Source organism: Diadema antillarum, unplaced genomic scaffold, assembly GCF_040938485.1.
Source record: "Diadema antillarum isolate AM-2024a unplaced genomic scaffold, OU_Dant_1.0 scf00000014, whole genome shotgun sequence".
NCBI classification, from domain to species: Eukaryota; Metazoa; Echinodermata; class Echinoidea; order Diadematoida; family Diadematidae; genus Diadema; species Diadema antillarum.
This window is the reverse complement of record NW_027270903.1, coordinates 1,318,720-1,333,412: the sequence shown is the minus strand read 5'-3', so window position 1 is coordinate 1,333,412 and position 14,693 is coordinate 1,318,720. Positions and strand designations below refer to the sequence as shown.

Here is a 14,693-nt window from a genome sequence, read left to right as displayed (position 1 = left end):
TGAGCTCATAGACTCTTTCATGGACTCCTACTATAGCATGGAGAAGACGTGGCGCAGATAATCAAATTGATTGAAAAGCGCCAATAAACACCACCACCAACCAACCAACCAGTGAGTACCTACATGTACTGTACGTCGCGTCGAGGTCTGCTGCTGTACTACAGAGTGTAGAGGCGCTTAGCTAGCTAACGCTGTAGAGCTAGAGTAGCATTCACTAGCGGATACAACAGGGGTTGAACAAAGGCCGTGAAAGCTCAGAAAAATAGTCACAACTGTACTGTATGCCGATCGATTCAGTAAGTTTGGCTGGTAGTACATCGTAGACCCAGCCACCATGAAATACGTAGGGACAAGAACTGATAAGTTCGGTAAATTCTCTTTCGAAGAGGCGATATTTACGCCGGGCTATCTGCCGGACGGTGGCTTGCTCATCCCCGAAGAAGTCCCGCAAGTCTCGCGGGGCACGCTGCTAGAATGGTCCAAGCTCTCGTATCCCGAATTGTGCAAAAGGATCTTCCCTTTGTTTGTGGGCGAGGATGAGGTACCACTGGCAAACTTGGAGGGTAATGGAACTTTCGTCTAGATCCGTCATATATACACTGTTATTGCCTGCTTTTTCTCATGTTGATAATGGGACAGAATGGAGATTGATCCCCATTTTTGTTGCCAATGTTGGTTTTCGATGATGATGATGATGATGATGATGATTGATGATGTAGCTGATGATGATGATGATGATGATATTTGTAAAAATGTGAATTAACCATAGACATACAGTGAGACAGTGACACTGTACTTATGCATGTATGACTAATGGAGGAAGCAGGGAGGTGCATTCATTCCCACCATTATGATTATGAAATGTGCTCCTCAATGTGTACACTGTAGCATGCCTCATGCAAATTCCTCTATGAATAATTTTTAAACAATTAAGTAATGAGTATCTCTGTGACTCTGGTTTCCACATCTAACATCTAGTAATGTTTGCTCCTCTATGCCGCCTCTATTATTCCAGTGTTGTTTTCTTAGCTATTCTTTTTCATGGGACCAAAACATGTCGAAAAATCTTGTAGAAAATACATAGATCTATACGGTACCGTATCACACATGAATTTGTTGATATTCAAGTTAGTTGTAAGTGCCCAGCGATTCAAGTGAGTGAATGTTGTATATTGTTGGTTCCCAATGTCATAAACTGAAAGGTCAAAAGGATGTGTTTAGAGGGATGCTGGCGTGCAAAAAAAGAATACCTCAGGAGCAGACTTGGGACATTTTTCTGTAACGTCATTTCAACAACAACAACTACAACAGCAACAACAACAAAACAAAAACCTCTGCTATGGCCAACCCTTCCCAGTAGAACGAGCACACAGTCTTGGAACAATGACAAGAAGAGTCAGGTGTACTGGTAAGTTCTCCAATCCGATGGACGGAGCATATGACACGAACTTGACGCATACTGTGGGGAAGGGGAAACTGCACATGGTTGGTAGGGTCAATGACCCCATCACCCCCCCCCCCCCCCCCCCCCCATTTGGGAAGAATCTTTGATGAGGCCCCTGATATTATCAGCCATGATACATTTTATTCCAGATATTGTGGATCGAGCCATGGCCAAGCTGAAGATCCCGGAGGTCCTGCGCGTGGCGAAACTCTCCAACAATCTCAACGTCATGGAGCTCTTCCACACCAAAACGCTCTCCTTCAAAGACCTGTCCATGGTGTCACTGGCCCAGTTCATGCAGTACTTCTTAGCAAAGAGAAAGAAGAATATCATCCTCATTGTTGGTGAATATTAATGTTCACATTTTGAGTTACTTTGTCATATTTTTTTAGTTATTACTGTAAACATTCAGTACACTGATTATCATTGTCATATTATGTTCAATGATTTGACTATTGATTAATTGGATACATACTGTATTATTATTATTGTTATCATTATGATTATGATGAGTAAGTTATTATCATTATCATTATCACCATCATCATCATTACCATTATCATCATCATCATCATTACCATCATTATTATTAATTATCTATTTCACCAGCAGGTAAATAGCATAGGATACATCCTTATTATGATAGTCAAACAATAGGATCTACAGTGATAATGGAATGCACATATGCTAATAGTATATTACAAATATACCAGGCCTGAGAGGCTCTGGTTGAAACTATGCGCATGAGGTGACTTCAGTAGCACTATTTTCTGAGGGGCGCAGCCCCGAAGAAAATAGTGCTACTGAAGTCACCGAAGGCACATAGTTTCAACCGGTGCCTCGAAAAATTGGCCTGGTATATTTGTTTTATATCCCTCCCAATGAATTTAAAAGTATTCGACTGCTGGTATTCTGTAATTTACCTCTTTTTAAAGGGCATCTTGCTTTACTTTTCAAGAAGATTGACTAGTCATTCACGCTCGGGAAAGCAGCTCAGCAGGAGGGCAGCGCGTACGCGTACTATGAAGAGACAACTGCGCGCTCAGCCGCTGAAGTGTACTCGGTGCATTGCTGTACAACGTACTGGTAAACATGCGCATATTGCAAAGTCACTACGCGCTTCATACATGCAATACGCCTATCCGATCTGTCAACAAGTACGTTCGGTTGCCAGTGCGGCGATGTGCGTGCTCGAGCTGATCAACGATGTGACTGTGAGCTGCAGTTGATTGTGTTTTCTGTCGTCTTTCGACCTAGCTGTCATGTCTGTACATGAATATGGACTATCATTTCCTGTTAAAATGCAAGTATACATTGTAAATTTGGGTAGCATTCAGTAACAGCGTATAAGGTTAGATTAGGCACTGGAAAAATTCTAGCAATTAAAGCATCGAGTGCCACTGTAAATTCGTGTGATTCGTATGGTGTTCTAACGTAAACAGTGAACAAGTTAGACTCTATAACTTACTCGTTAGACACTCTAAAAAATAATTACTAGTATTAGGAATGAGATTACGGGAAATAGGGCCGGAGTCTGAGTCTGTCTGTTAGACAGGTAGAACTAACGTTAGGCTTAACTAGCGCTAACGTTAGAGCAGGCCTACTATCTACTGCAGTTTCGTTTGTCAACATCTTTTGGGTGGGTCGCTCGAGTTTAATAGTGAACTGTGAGACCAACTTTCAAACGGCGAAGCATGAACTCCCCAAAGGCCTACGGTACGTCGAAGAACCCTAGCGTGCTTATTGTTGTCTAATTATAGATCTACGATATAGCCTACTCTGTTGTAACGTAGAATGAGGGCTTTATAAGAGTCTGAGTCTGAGTCTCTCTAACGTAACCCGTGTCGCATTGAGTGTATGCGTGCCTTGTGGTTCTCGCGAAGTGCAGTGATCTAAGGCGCCGCGATACCCATTCATTTGTACATGAAATCTCTCGCGAAGCGAAGGTGCTGCGATACCCATTCATTTACACGTGAAATATTTCGCGTCGCGACGCGAAGCAAAAAAGGCGCGAAAATCACCAGCGTGGTATAGTTTTTACCATTTCCCTAGGGAGTATAGTCTTTTTCGCGCACTTGTATGGTAGAATTATGTTTTGTTGTTTACAGTGCTCTCGACCAATCAGAGGACGAGATGCATTTTGTGAGGGATATAATAATAAATATTATATACCTCATAAGTGAGATTCGTATCACTGATTGGTCAAAAGTATATCATGTGACAAGGTGTAGTCCCGTCTATCTTGCCTTAGGGTTTTCATGTAAGTGATAGAAAGGCAAAACCCTCGTGATAGAAAGGCAAAACCCTCGTGATAGTAAGTTAAAACCCTCGTGATAGAATTCGTAAACCCTCCGCGACTTTTGTACACATAACAAGTACACTAGACTTCGCGCACGGTGTCCGCAACCCCTCCAAGGACGTTCACTACGCGCATCGTATACAACACATGCACAATCATCGCACTCAGTGAGCGCACAGCAGGCATGTTTCAACATGGCATGATGATCGAGCGATCTTCCGTGATTTGAAGTGAGCTGAATCAAAGATCGTACACTTTGTCTTTAGGATTTCTTAGGATCCCGAAGCAGAGACAAATCTCAGCATGTTTGAATTATCGAATTAAAACACGAGCGACGGGAAACTGGACATATACTGTAATCTTCTGCCAAGATTTTATGCAGGAGCTCGCCGAAGGCCGTGTGACTTACCCACTGTGAGTGATTACCGTGCGTTTTAGGTAGTCTACGAAATGCACGAAAACCATGCAAGCGAGCGCTGTGGCCTGATTTTAGGGCTAACGTTAGGCCTAACAGTTAGAATTTACTTCGTATTTGCCTAGCCCTAGATCTTGGTTAAGTCTTAAACGATGAGGTATATAAAACAAATATTAACTGCTCTGTATTCGGATGGTGGTGGAAATTATCACTCCCTCGGTGCTTTTCATACCGACCCCTCCATCACCCCTCGGCTAACGCCTCGGGGTGATAGAAGGGTCGGTATGAAAAGCACCTCGGGAATGATAATTTCCACCATCATCCTCATGAGCAGTCAATATTTGTATACTATATGTGAGCAATATCAATGTTCATGTGCATTATAAGTATTGGCTGCCAGGGTGGAAGAATGGCTTACTTGACCCTGTATGTGTCCAGGCACTTGCCAAGCTTTTATATTTGCATTCAGTGATACCTCCAAACTTTATACATGTATTGTAGATTAGGAAGCGTGCTCCAAGGTGTAGCAATGCACCTCGGTCCAGCAGAAAGGACATGGTGGGACAAGGTTGTCTCTATTCATTGATGATTATTGAAAGATGTATAAAATGAAATTAATTCACAAAGGGAGGTATTAACCCATTCCTCTAAGAGCCTTCAATGCCCCAACCGCGATTCTTTTTGCCCATCGACAGACTCTTTTGTTATGTTTACACAAAACGAGTCTTCTGAATGGGGTCAGTGAACACTTTAATATACTGAGCTCAGCCTTGATTGCTGTTTACATCTTCATACAAGTTTTATAGCCAAACAAGTGCAAACTACATCAGAAAAAAAAGTAAATGATACTGAGATATAGCAGTCTCATACAGAAAGAGAACAGATGCTCATAGAAGAAACTCTAATCTTTCTATTAAAGCCATATTATGTTGGCAGTATAACACAAACATGAATTTAGGCCACAAATGCAGGCACTCTTGTCTACATTTTGGGAACCTGGTATACCAGGTTCCCATCAAGAATGGGTTAAGAGGCGTATAGTGTGAAAAATAAAATATGAGACAAAATCCGTACTATATGCCTCTTATGGAAGATGGGAGGAATAATTTTTTTTCTTGATGATTTTTTTTACACACTCTTGTGGGAACTGTTTTTTCTTTCCTACTTTTGAGCCAAATCATCCCTATTTTTTAGTAAGAAAGGTTAGGAGTTTGTCGTGAGGTCAAATGGTACCAAGTTGTCTCCTCTACTAGGGGAGACGACTTGGTACCATTTGACCTGTAGAACTTCTGTCTGCTGCTTCAGACTGTGTCAGGACGGGTAGCTGGAGATTCAGTGCCCCAAGAAGAATCATGTCACTGATCACTTGTATCTTATTTCCTTTTCTTTCGCCACATCACATATAGTTTGGTCCCAGTAGCTCCCTCCCCCCCCCCCCCCCCCACTTCACTAATTCTGCTGCTATTCTTTCACACCTTTTTATACCCATCATCACTGTTTTGTTCCTGATAGTGTTTGATGTTGCCTCCCCATCCAGCTTTATCCTTTGCAGGTTGCCCACCCTTGAGCTTAGGGATCACCACTGGTCAAACAAAACTATTCCTTTGTGTTTACTCACTCCATCCAGTGTATTCCTTCTTCAATGTGGCTTCCTGCTTTTGACTTCCAAGCTACCGCCTTTTTGTGCACATTGTTTTGTATCCTTAGCCCCTTCCAGATAGTGAATTGTTATGTTGTTACTGTCTATATTTTAAGTGTTGGTTCAGTTTTTATGTTTGTTAGGTTGCCCCTGCCAAAGATTCTGCTAGGATAGGTACATGTAGCTCAGGCTCCATTTCACTCATTTTTACTCCATGCATTGCTTTGCTTTTATTGGATAAGCAGTTTTTAGCACCTTTTTTTTTCTTAAAAGAATTGTATGTAAACACACACACACCATACACTTACACCATACACTCTCTGAAATATTTTGAAGATGGTGATTAATTTTGTTTGCAGAGGTCCAATTAACCAGCTTTAAGATTATAAATCAACAATGTCTGATAATCTCTCATGTACTTCTGATGTTCCTGAATGTAATTCTCAAACAGCTGTAGATGATCAAATGCATTCTGCAACCATGGAGCTACTACTTACACATGTAGCTCTATGCTGCATCAATAGTCAAATGATCCTTTACATGATACAATTTACTTTTTTTTTTTTTGGAGTGTCTCATGCTTTATATGTCTTGATTAGAATGCCCTTTTACATTTTTTTTTTTTGGGGGGGGGGCGGTTGTTGACTATACATTTCTATATTTATTTTGTGTGCTGTGTTAGATGTAGAAATATGTCTGGTCCTGTGTCGGAGAGTAAATGAGAATATTCCTATAACATACTGTCTATTCACAGGAACATCGGGTGATACTGGTAGTGCAGCCATAGAAGCTGTGAGAGGTCTCGACCACATAGACCTGGTCCTTCTTGTCCCTGAGTGTGCTAGGCTCCAGAAGCTCTCCATGTTCACCGCCATTGACAAGAACATCCATGTTTTCTCAGGTGAAGGGCAATGATGAGTGGATGTCGTCATCACAGCCATCTTTCCTTGCGTCATTTTATGTAAAATAATGAATGATTATTAGTGAATAACTTGAATAACTATTATTTAAAAGGGACTGGGCACTTTCTTGCAGTCATTCGTAAGCTCCGTATTGTATCCCCCGAACAGAGTTCGGAGGATACCGTACTATGGATTTGGCCTCGTCGCACCCCGTTCGCATCCGCCGCCGCCGCAGAGATTTCCCTGTGAGCACTCTTCCAGCTGCGTTTCTTTTCCGATCATCTTCAAATTTGAAGGTGTATTACAGTTAGACAAAGACGCCTATTGTTTTTGGTGTTGGCGCCCTTGCTTGTTCCATCTTTATACATGAAAAGGTAAATTCAATAGGGTCTGCTTGTGAGCACTCTACTGGCTGCAGTTCTTCTTCGATCATCTTCAAACTTGGCATGAAGGTGTATTATGGTAAGATGAAGAGGCCTATGGTTTTTGTTGATGTCGCCCTTGCTTGTTCCGTCTTTATACATGAAAAGATAAATTCAATAGGGTCTGCTTGTGAGCGCTCTACTGGCTGCAGTTCTTCTTCGATCATCTCCAAATTTGGCATGAAGGTGTAGTATGATAAGACAAAGATGCCTATGGTTTTTGGTGATGGCGCCCTCGCTTGTTCCATCTTTATACATGAAAAGGTAAATCCAATAGGGTCTGTTTGTGAGCGCTCTACTGGCTGCAGGTCTTCTTCGATCATCTTCAAATTTGGCATGAAGGTGTATTATGGTAAGATGAAGAGGCCTATGGTTTTTGTTGATGTCGCCCTCGCTTGTTCCGTCTTTATACATGAAAAGATAAATTCAATATGGTCTGCTTGTGAGCGCTCTACTGGCTGCAGTTCTTCTTCGATCATCTTCAAATTTGGCATGAAGGTGTATTATGGTAAGACAAAGATGGCTATTGTTTTTGGTTTGGGCGGAGACATCGTTGCCATGGTAACAAGAATTTTTGTGGAAATAGCAGAGATTTCCTTGTGAGCGCTCTACCAGCTGTGTTTCTTCTCCAATCATCTTCAAATTTGGCATCAAGGTCCATTATGGTAAAGCAAAGCCGCCTATTGTTTTTGGTTTGGGCGGAGACATCGTTGCCATGGTAACAAGAATTTTTGTGGAAATAGCAGAGATTTCCTTGTGAGCACTCTACTGGCTGCATTTCGTCTATGATCATCTTCAAATTTGCTTGAGCTCTGCAGAGTTACACCGCTGCATCATATTATTGTCATCAAATTTGGTACCCAGAGGCAAAATGTGAACAGGATCATTGTTGCCATGATAACTGTATTCATTTATGGAATTTCTGTATGAGCTCTATATATTGCGATGATGTATGATGCTGTGGGTTCGGGGGATACATGTGCTCGGCTGTGCGACCCGCCGAGCACCAATTTCTAGTTTTTTATCAAATTTCAACTAGAAATACGTTTTGTAGCACGGTGATGAAATTACTAGCTTATAGAAATGATACTGATGGACTCAGCCTAAGGGAAATATATATTCCTTAATATTTTTAGAAAAGTTTGTAGAATGCCTGCAGCACCTTTATTATATTTTGCTCTATAATTCAATGAAAATGTAGACTTGCTGAGCTGTACATTATTATGACTGTGAGTCTTGTGTTATAACATGCTTTCTTGGGAAGATGACCACATTACTGGGATATCTCTGATCTACAAGCAAGTGCTCATGCCAAAATCTGTCAACTCTAATCAAACTTTAGTTGATGGGACATCCGACGACACCGACGTGGTTATCAAACCCGTGTGCACAGATGTTCCGTTCAGGGACCGACATAACCTGGGAACGCTGAACTCCATCAACTGGGGTCGGGTCATGGGTCATATCATCCACTTCTTCTTTGGCTACTTCAATGTTTGCCCATCTTGTGACAAAGAGGTCGAAGTTGTCATCCCCACAGGGGCTGGAGGAAATATGACTGGTAAGTGGAAAATTTACAGAATTCATTTGAAGAGATCTCAGACTGTTCATGGTTGTCAGTCCGTTGGCAGTAGCTACTGTAAGCTGCTACTTTTGCGACGGTTTAATTTTCATGAATTTCGTGAATCACTGTTGGATCGCGAATTTAACAACATGCAAAAACATTGTTGTGAGCTAGGCTACAAGTAAAGTGGGTATCTCACCAGGCTTGAAACTAGTTCGCGACTCTGGATTTTGCTAGTTGCAGAGACGTCTCCACGACGTCTCCGAGACGTCTCCTGAAAATTACAGAGTGTCCGATTAGTCGCCAGTTAGTCACAAGAAATTTGAACATGTTCGATTTTTTGCGAAGTCTCCTCGACGTCTCCGAGACGTCTCCATCAGTCGCGGAGACGTCGTGGAGACTAATCATATCCGCGACGTCTCTGAGACCTGCTGGAGACCAGAAAAACTGGTGAGAGGTCACGGAGACGTCTCCACGACGTCTCCGCAACTCTATTTGACGCAGTTTGACCTACTTAAAAACCATGTGACCTATCTGCGTGCTGACATCCTGCCTAGATCAAGTCAGGTGATCCTGCACCGGCTCCATTATATTTGAATTTTTTTGACACCTGCCATAACTCATCTCAGAGACGTCTCCTTGGTGAGACCGTAAGACATTTTTATGTTGGAGACGTCTCCGCGACTGCTGCGACTGATAAGTTGGAGACGTCGCGGAGACGTCTCCGTTGGTGAGATACTAGCTTAAATGTATGTAGAGCCTCGTTGTCAATTCGCGAAAACAAAAGTCTCGTGGAAATGTCCTGTGACCTGCTCATTCGCAAAAATATCTGCACACGAAAATAACAGCTTATACAGTATGCTGCCTATATTATGTGTGAGAGGTACAAATAGGTTTTATGAAACCTATTTGTTCCTCTAACATTAGCAGTTACATAACTGTAATCTATCATGTCCCAGAGAATTATGTTGATATTTTGCTTGCTATTGTGTTTGTTTTTCTTCCCTGCTCTTTTATGTTTGTACATGCATTTTTTGTGAAGGGCCATGAGCACTGAAAGGTGGACCTGTACTTGTGTGAGCTGTATAAGTAGCCACTGTTAATTTGATATTGCGCAAGGCACTTTATCCTCACTGAATAGAAGTGCATAGAACTGAATAGAAGGATTTCACCAATTAATATATATTTTCTGTTGACAGATAATGTGCATTCAGTGAACCTTTTTCACTTAATCTGTGCATGAATATAAGTCATGCTATTCTTCAAGTTCTGATGCCTGGTATTTCATGGACCAAATCTAAATGGCAGTGTGCTCACAACCTGTATGTCTTATTTGCAATGTACTTTGATCCTGTAGCTGCTAGCATTGCTAAGCACATGGGTCTGCCTCTCAAGATTGTGTGTGCAGTCAACAGCAATGACATCGTGCACAGAACACTGAACAACAATGACTACTCCATGGGCAAGGTCGTCCAGACTCTCTCACCTGCCATCGACATCCAGGTAAAGTTCATTAACCCACCCAGAGCCACCTCTCAAATTTTGCCATCGACATTATATGCAGAGAACTTGCCAGTGAGTACAACAGGGTGAAAGTTGTCCTTGTACTTCCACATTGATGCCATCATGTTTCATTCCTGTCCATCTATCCAGCTTTTTCTTTTCTTTTTTGTAATCAATGTGAAATTTCAGTTGGTGTCATGCCCTTTTTCATCAGAGTTTTGCTTTGCTATTAAGGATGAAGTATGACAGGGCAAATTAGTGGCTGAAAAAAAAAGAAAGAAGGAGAAATAAGTCAACAATCGTTAGCATCAAAGTTTAAGGTCAAATATGAAATTTGCAATTTTGTGGGGCAAGTCTATGTGTGTATATTTATACACATGTGTGAGTCCATCAGCCTAATACACTATGTTTTGGAAATAGCCTACCCATTGTCCATTATGTCCAGGATCATGTAATTTACATATTAGTGAGTATGGTTCTGTGTAACACCTAGGATAATTACCCCTTTAAAAAGAGTTTCCTATCAACAACTTATCTGTATTTTGTAACTGCCCAACATAAATTGCATTTGGCGATCAAAGTCCACTGTCCATATTCATTCAATCTGTAGACTGAACTAGATTACAACCTGTTATGTAATGACACACATTCCTTGCCTGTCCCCTCACAAATTATGTCAGTGTACCACTTACATATACCCATCAGAGATAACTCAATAGACAGCAGCCGAGGGAACAACCTTAACCCATTCCATACTGAATTCTGAAATACCCATAGACTTTAATACACGGGCTACCAGGTTCTTGTATGGAATGGGTTGATATGATTACTGTAAAACCTGAAAATTTTGCAAGCATGAAACTTCACAAGGAGCCAAGATTCGTAAAAGTAAAATGCACACAAAAGTTTTTGTCTACACAATGCATTGAATGCCAGTTCGATCATACCAGGGAGGTGGAAATATATAAGGGATAATAATCTTGCCTTCAAGTTAGAACACATTGATTTTGCCCACATCATGCTGCAATAGTTGTGTCAGCATTTTCATTTCACTTTGCAGCTACCATACAACTGGGAGAGAGTATTGTGGTTGTATTCAGGCGGAGATGTGAACCACATCAATGATGTCATGAAGAGGTTTGAAGATGAAGGACACTCATCTATAGACACCAAGCTCTGGAAAAAGGTAGGCATGGTCTTCTCGGGGCAATGCATTGGCTTCTCCTTTCTTGACTTTTAACCCACATGAAACAAAACATCCCCAATTAGAAACAAAAACACAATAATATTATCAATTGTTTCATAATAGATTTGATATGATGATATATTTGACAAGGTTTAGTATAAGGATCTTCTCAGTCAACTGATCTACTGTAAAAGTGGAAATTTTTGCGGTGTGGAAATTTTCGCGCATTTGGCGCAACCAGAAGCTAGCGCGAAAATAAAAGCTCTCAAATATTTTTGTATACCACACGTTCCAGTTGTTAGTGTCCCAATTCTTCGGAATCAAAAACATGCGAAAATCATCTTACCTGTCGGAGCGCGAAAAATTACTCGCTTGAAAATATCCACCTTTAGGGTTTCCCAATTGCCCTGGACTCTATCTTGATACTTGTAATAGAATTATCAGTTAGCTCTCCTAGAGGGTCAGTGCTAGCTTGTTAGGTATGATGGCTTCAGCATTTAAGGTGATTCTGTATTCAGTGCGCCACATTAAACATGCCCAGTTCACAATAAAGTTCCTTTTGAGTGGTAGTTGTGAAGGAAATAGGAATGCCATACAGTTCATTCACTTTTGAATAGAAGTATGCATATTTGTTGCACATTTGAGAATTAATTGTTTGTGAAGATCAGCGTTTCAGAAATATGTGGCTGCTGCTATTGTGAAAGCATGCTTGTGCGTGAAAATTAAAGGATTTGAATCGCAAAGGTTTTCTTACAGCCTACTAGGTGTTGGAATAAAAAAAGTATGGAGGGGTGTTTTTGAAATTTATATCTCTGATGAATGCAAGAGAATATTAAGTGGAGGGATGAAGGTAGAGGTTTGAATTTTCTTCAGTTTGTTTCCCTCTAACTAAGGAAATTTGTAAAATTGCAACTGCTGATCTGTAATTTAACAAACCTGTCGGGGAAAAAATATCTACATCTCTCATGTTGTAATGAGCTGATATTGTGGATCATGGACATCAGTTCACGCTCTGTGTGCCTAGAGTGCCAGTTTGCACCGAAAACCGCATGGCATTGTACACACTCTCAAAAGTCCCCGGCCCAGAGAGGGTTGACCCTATTTTAAGGGCTATTTGTGACCAAGGTTTTACTGGGGGGTTTCAATTTGACCCCCCTTCAGATCTCGGTTGCCGATCGTGCGATCGCTGCAAAATTTTGCCTAAAGATAGAGCCGGATGTCAACTATAAGATTACATGGTCATAGAATAGAAAAATATTGGCTTTCTATTTTTAGTAAATCAATTATGCAAATGTATGCATGAAATCATATTTTCACCTATAACTCCATTAAAAGACTGAAGGATTGCTAAATTTTTTTGTCAGAGTTCCTCAAGACACATCAAACAATATTCTTGTAAAAAAATAACACAATCAAAATCAATTTCTTTTGTTTTTTATTGTTTTGTTAATTTCTTATGTATTTCATTGTTTTTTCGACCTTTTGTTTTCTATCGTTTTTTGCCAAAATTTGTTGCAGGCACTTTTTCAAGCTTATCTACACTAGAATCAATTAATTTGAATGGTTAAAAGTTGAAATAATCTAATTTGTATCAATTTAACCAAAAAACACAATTTGCATTGGATTTGTACACAATATCATGAATTTGAGCCGTTTTCGGGTTGACATGCATATGCAAAACATTACGTAACTTCAGAACGGTGTACCTGGACGTCGCAAATTTAGTCTCAAAATATGGGGGAGACTTCAATGAAAAAAGTCACAAAACGACCCGGCAAAATCTTTGCGCGTTGTGGAATCGTGGCGCAAAATGTCGAGGGGGGGGGGGTCAATTTGACCCCCCCCCCCCCCCCCAGTTGAAATAGGGTTAAGCAGAAGAAGAGGCTGCACGACATAATTTACACACTTTCTCTGTATGTGCTTTCCTCTCCTAAGATAAGAGAGACAATCAGTTCGTATGCAGTGGATGACTCCGTGGTCCTGTCCACCATGCAGCGATGCTGGAAAGAGGACGCCTACTCACTCTGTCCGCACTCGGCTGTCGCTGTTTCGTACTACTTCAACAGGTGCAAAACTCAATATTATAGTTTACAAAGTTCATTCATGTATGATTGCTAGAAGCATTAGAAATACAAAGTTTAGACTCGTTTTGCAGTTTGATTTTTGTAGAGTATTCATATCGATATAATTCTTATACCAGTGACTTAAATTGAAGACATCCCTTTGTAGTGTGTCTCTTTATGTACATTACAAGAAAATGCAACTTATGTACTTCCTTGCTTTCACCCTGTCGACTCAGTAACTTAATTCAATTAACTGCTCAATGAAATGAAGACAAATAATGCTGTCTTGGTAAAAGATTGGCATGAAAGGAAACAAAAATCATGACACAAGAAAGCACATTTACTTTACACTGTCTTTTGCTAATCTCTGTAGGAGTGCACTTGTATTGCAGAATTAATCTGTACTGGTGCTAGGAACTCTGAAACATTAAAGTATTTTCCTCTTTGATGCAATTGTATGATGTTTTTTCTCTTCTCTTTTTCTGAAACAATAGACTTTCCAACCCCAGAGCAGACCTTCCACCCATCTCGCTCTGTGTGGCAACAGCCTCTCCTGCAAAGTTTCCCGAAGCAATGGGGGCAGCACACCTAGCGACAGTGCCGTCAGAGGAGGTAGACCGGTGGCTTTCGCTCCCAACCAGAGTCTCCAGGATGGACAAGGGTGAGGACTGGGACAAGGTCCTCAGAAATCGAGTCATCGCCATAACAACAGCAAGGGAGGCGGGCAACCGTGGCGACCTGTATGAGGGAGGTGTTATCCCTTTATGATTCCAGATTACTTATGGTGTTCACATTATGTCATAACCTGTCTTGATGCCTAGATGACATGATTGAAGACTCAAGTTAGCAAATTATACATCTGTTCTTCCGTGAGAAATTAAGTAAAAAATTATGCAAGCCACATCAGTAAAATATTTTCATGTGGATGAAGTTTTCTAGAAATTCCATGTGACTTTCATAGAGAAGATGTGATCATTCTTTATCACGGGAATATCTAAAGTTATTATGTAGTGTGAAGAGTTTATTATGATAAATACCTTGTGGAGTTTTATTCTCAAAAATTTTATAGACCCATTTTAAAAGCACTTTCACTCAAACTTGTGCCCTTATACAATATACAGTATTACAGCAGTTTGTCTTTTTGCATCATGTTCAGATTACAGGATGTGATTCAATGCCACATGATAAAAAGAGCTTGAATAGTTTTCAATGAGAACATTGAAAGTGAAGGTATTTTTACCATTGTAAAGCTGCCC

At 40.7% G+C, this 14,693-nt stretch overlaps 1 protein-coding gene across 1 annotated transcript; it reads left to right on the top strand.

The window, feature by feature from the left end:
- Positions 1-334: 334 nt before the first annotated feature.
- Positions 335-14,403, top strand: LOC139722685 (threonine synthase-like 2). Its single transcript, XM_071633982.1, has 8 exons — positions 335-563; positions 1,594-1,788; positions 6,552-6,698; positions 8,464-8,682; positions 10,043-10,188; positions 11,249-11,374; positions 13,310-13,440; positions 13,932-14,403. Exons 1-8 carry the CDS (start codon positions 335-337, stop codon positions 14,203-14,205), a joined length of 1,467 nt encoding a protein of 488 aa, XP_071490083.1. The 3' UTR covers positions 14,206-14,403.
- The last annotated feature ends 290 nt before the right edge of the window (positions 14,404-14,693 follow it).

Excerpts from the sequence above, each read along its gene's own strand:
- LOC139722685 (XM_071633982.1), top strand. The coding sequence starts at position 335 with ATGAAATACGTAGGGACAAGAACTGATAAGTTCGGTAAATTCTCTTTC. Across the intron at positions 1,789-6,551 it reads GAATATCATCCTCATTGTTG|GAACATCGGGTGATACTGGT; the intron begins GTGAATATTAAT and ends GTCTATTCACAG. Across the intron at positions 13,441-13,931 it reads GTTTCGTACTACTTCAACAG|ACTTTCCAACCCCAGAGCAG; the intron begins GTGCAAAACTCA and ends CTGAAACAATAG.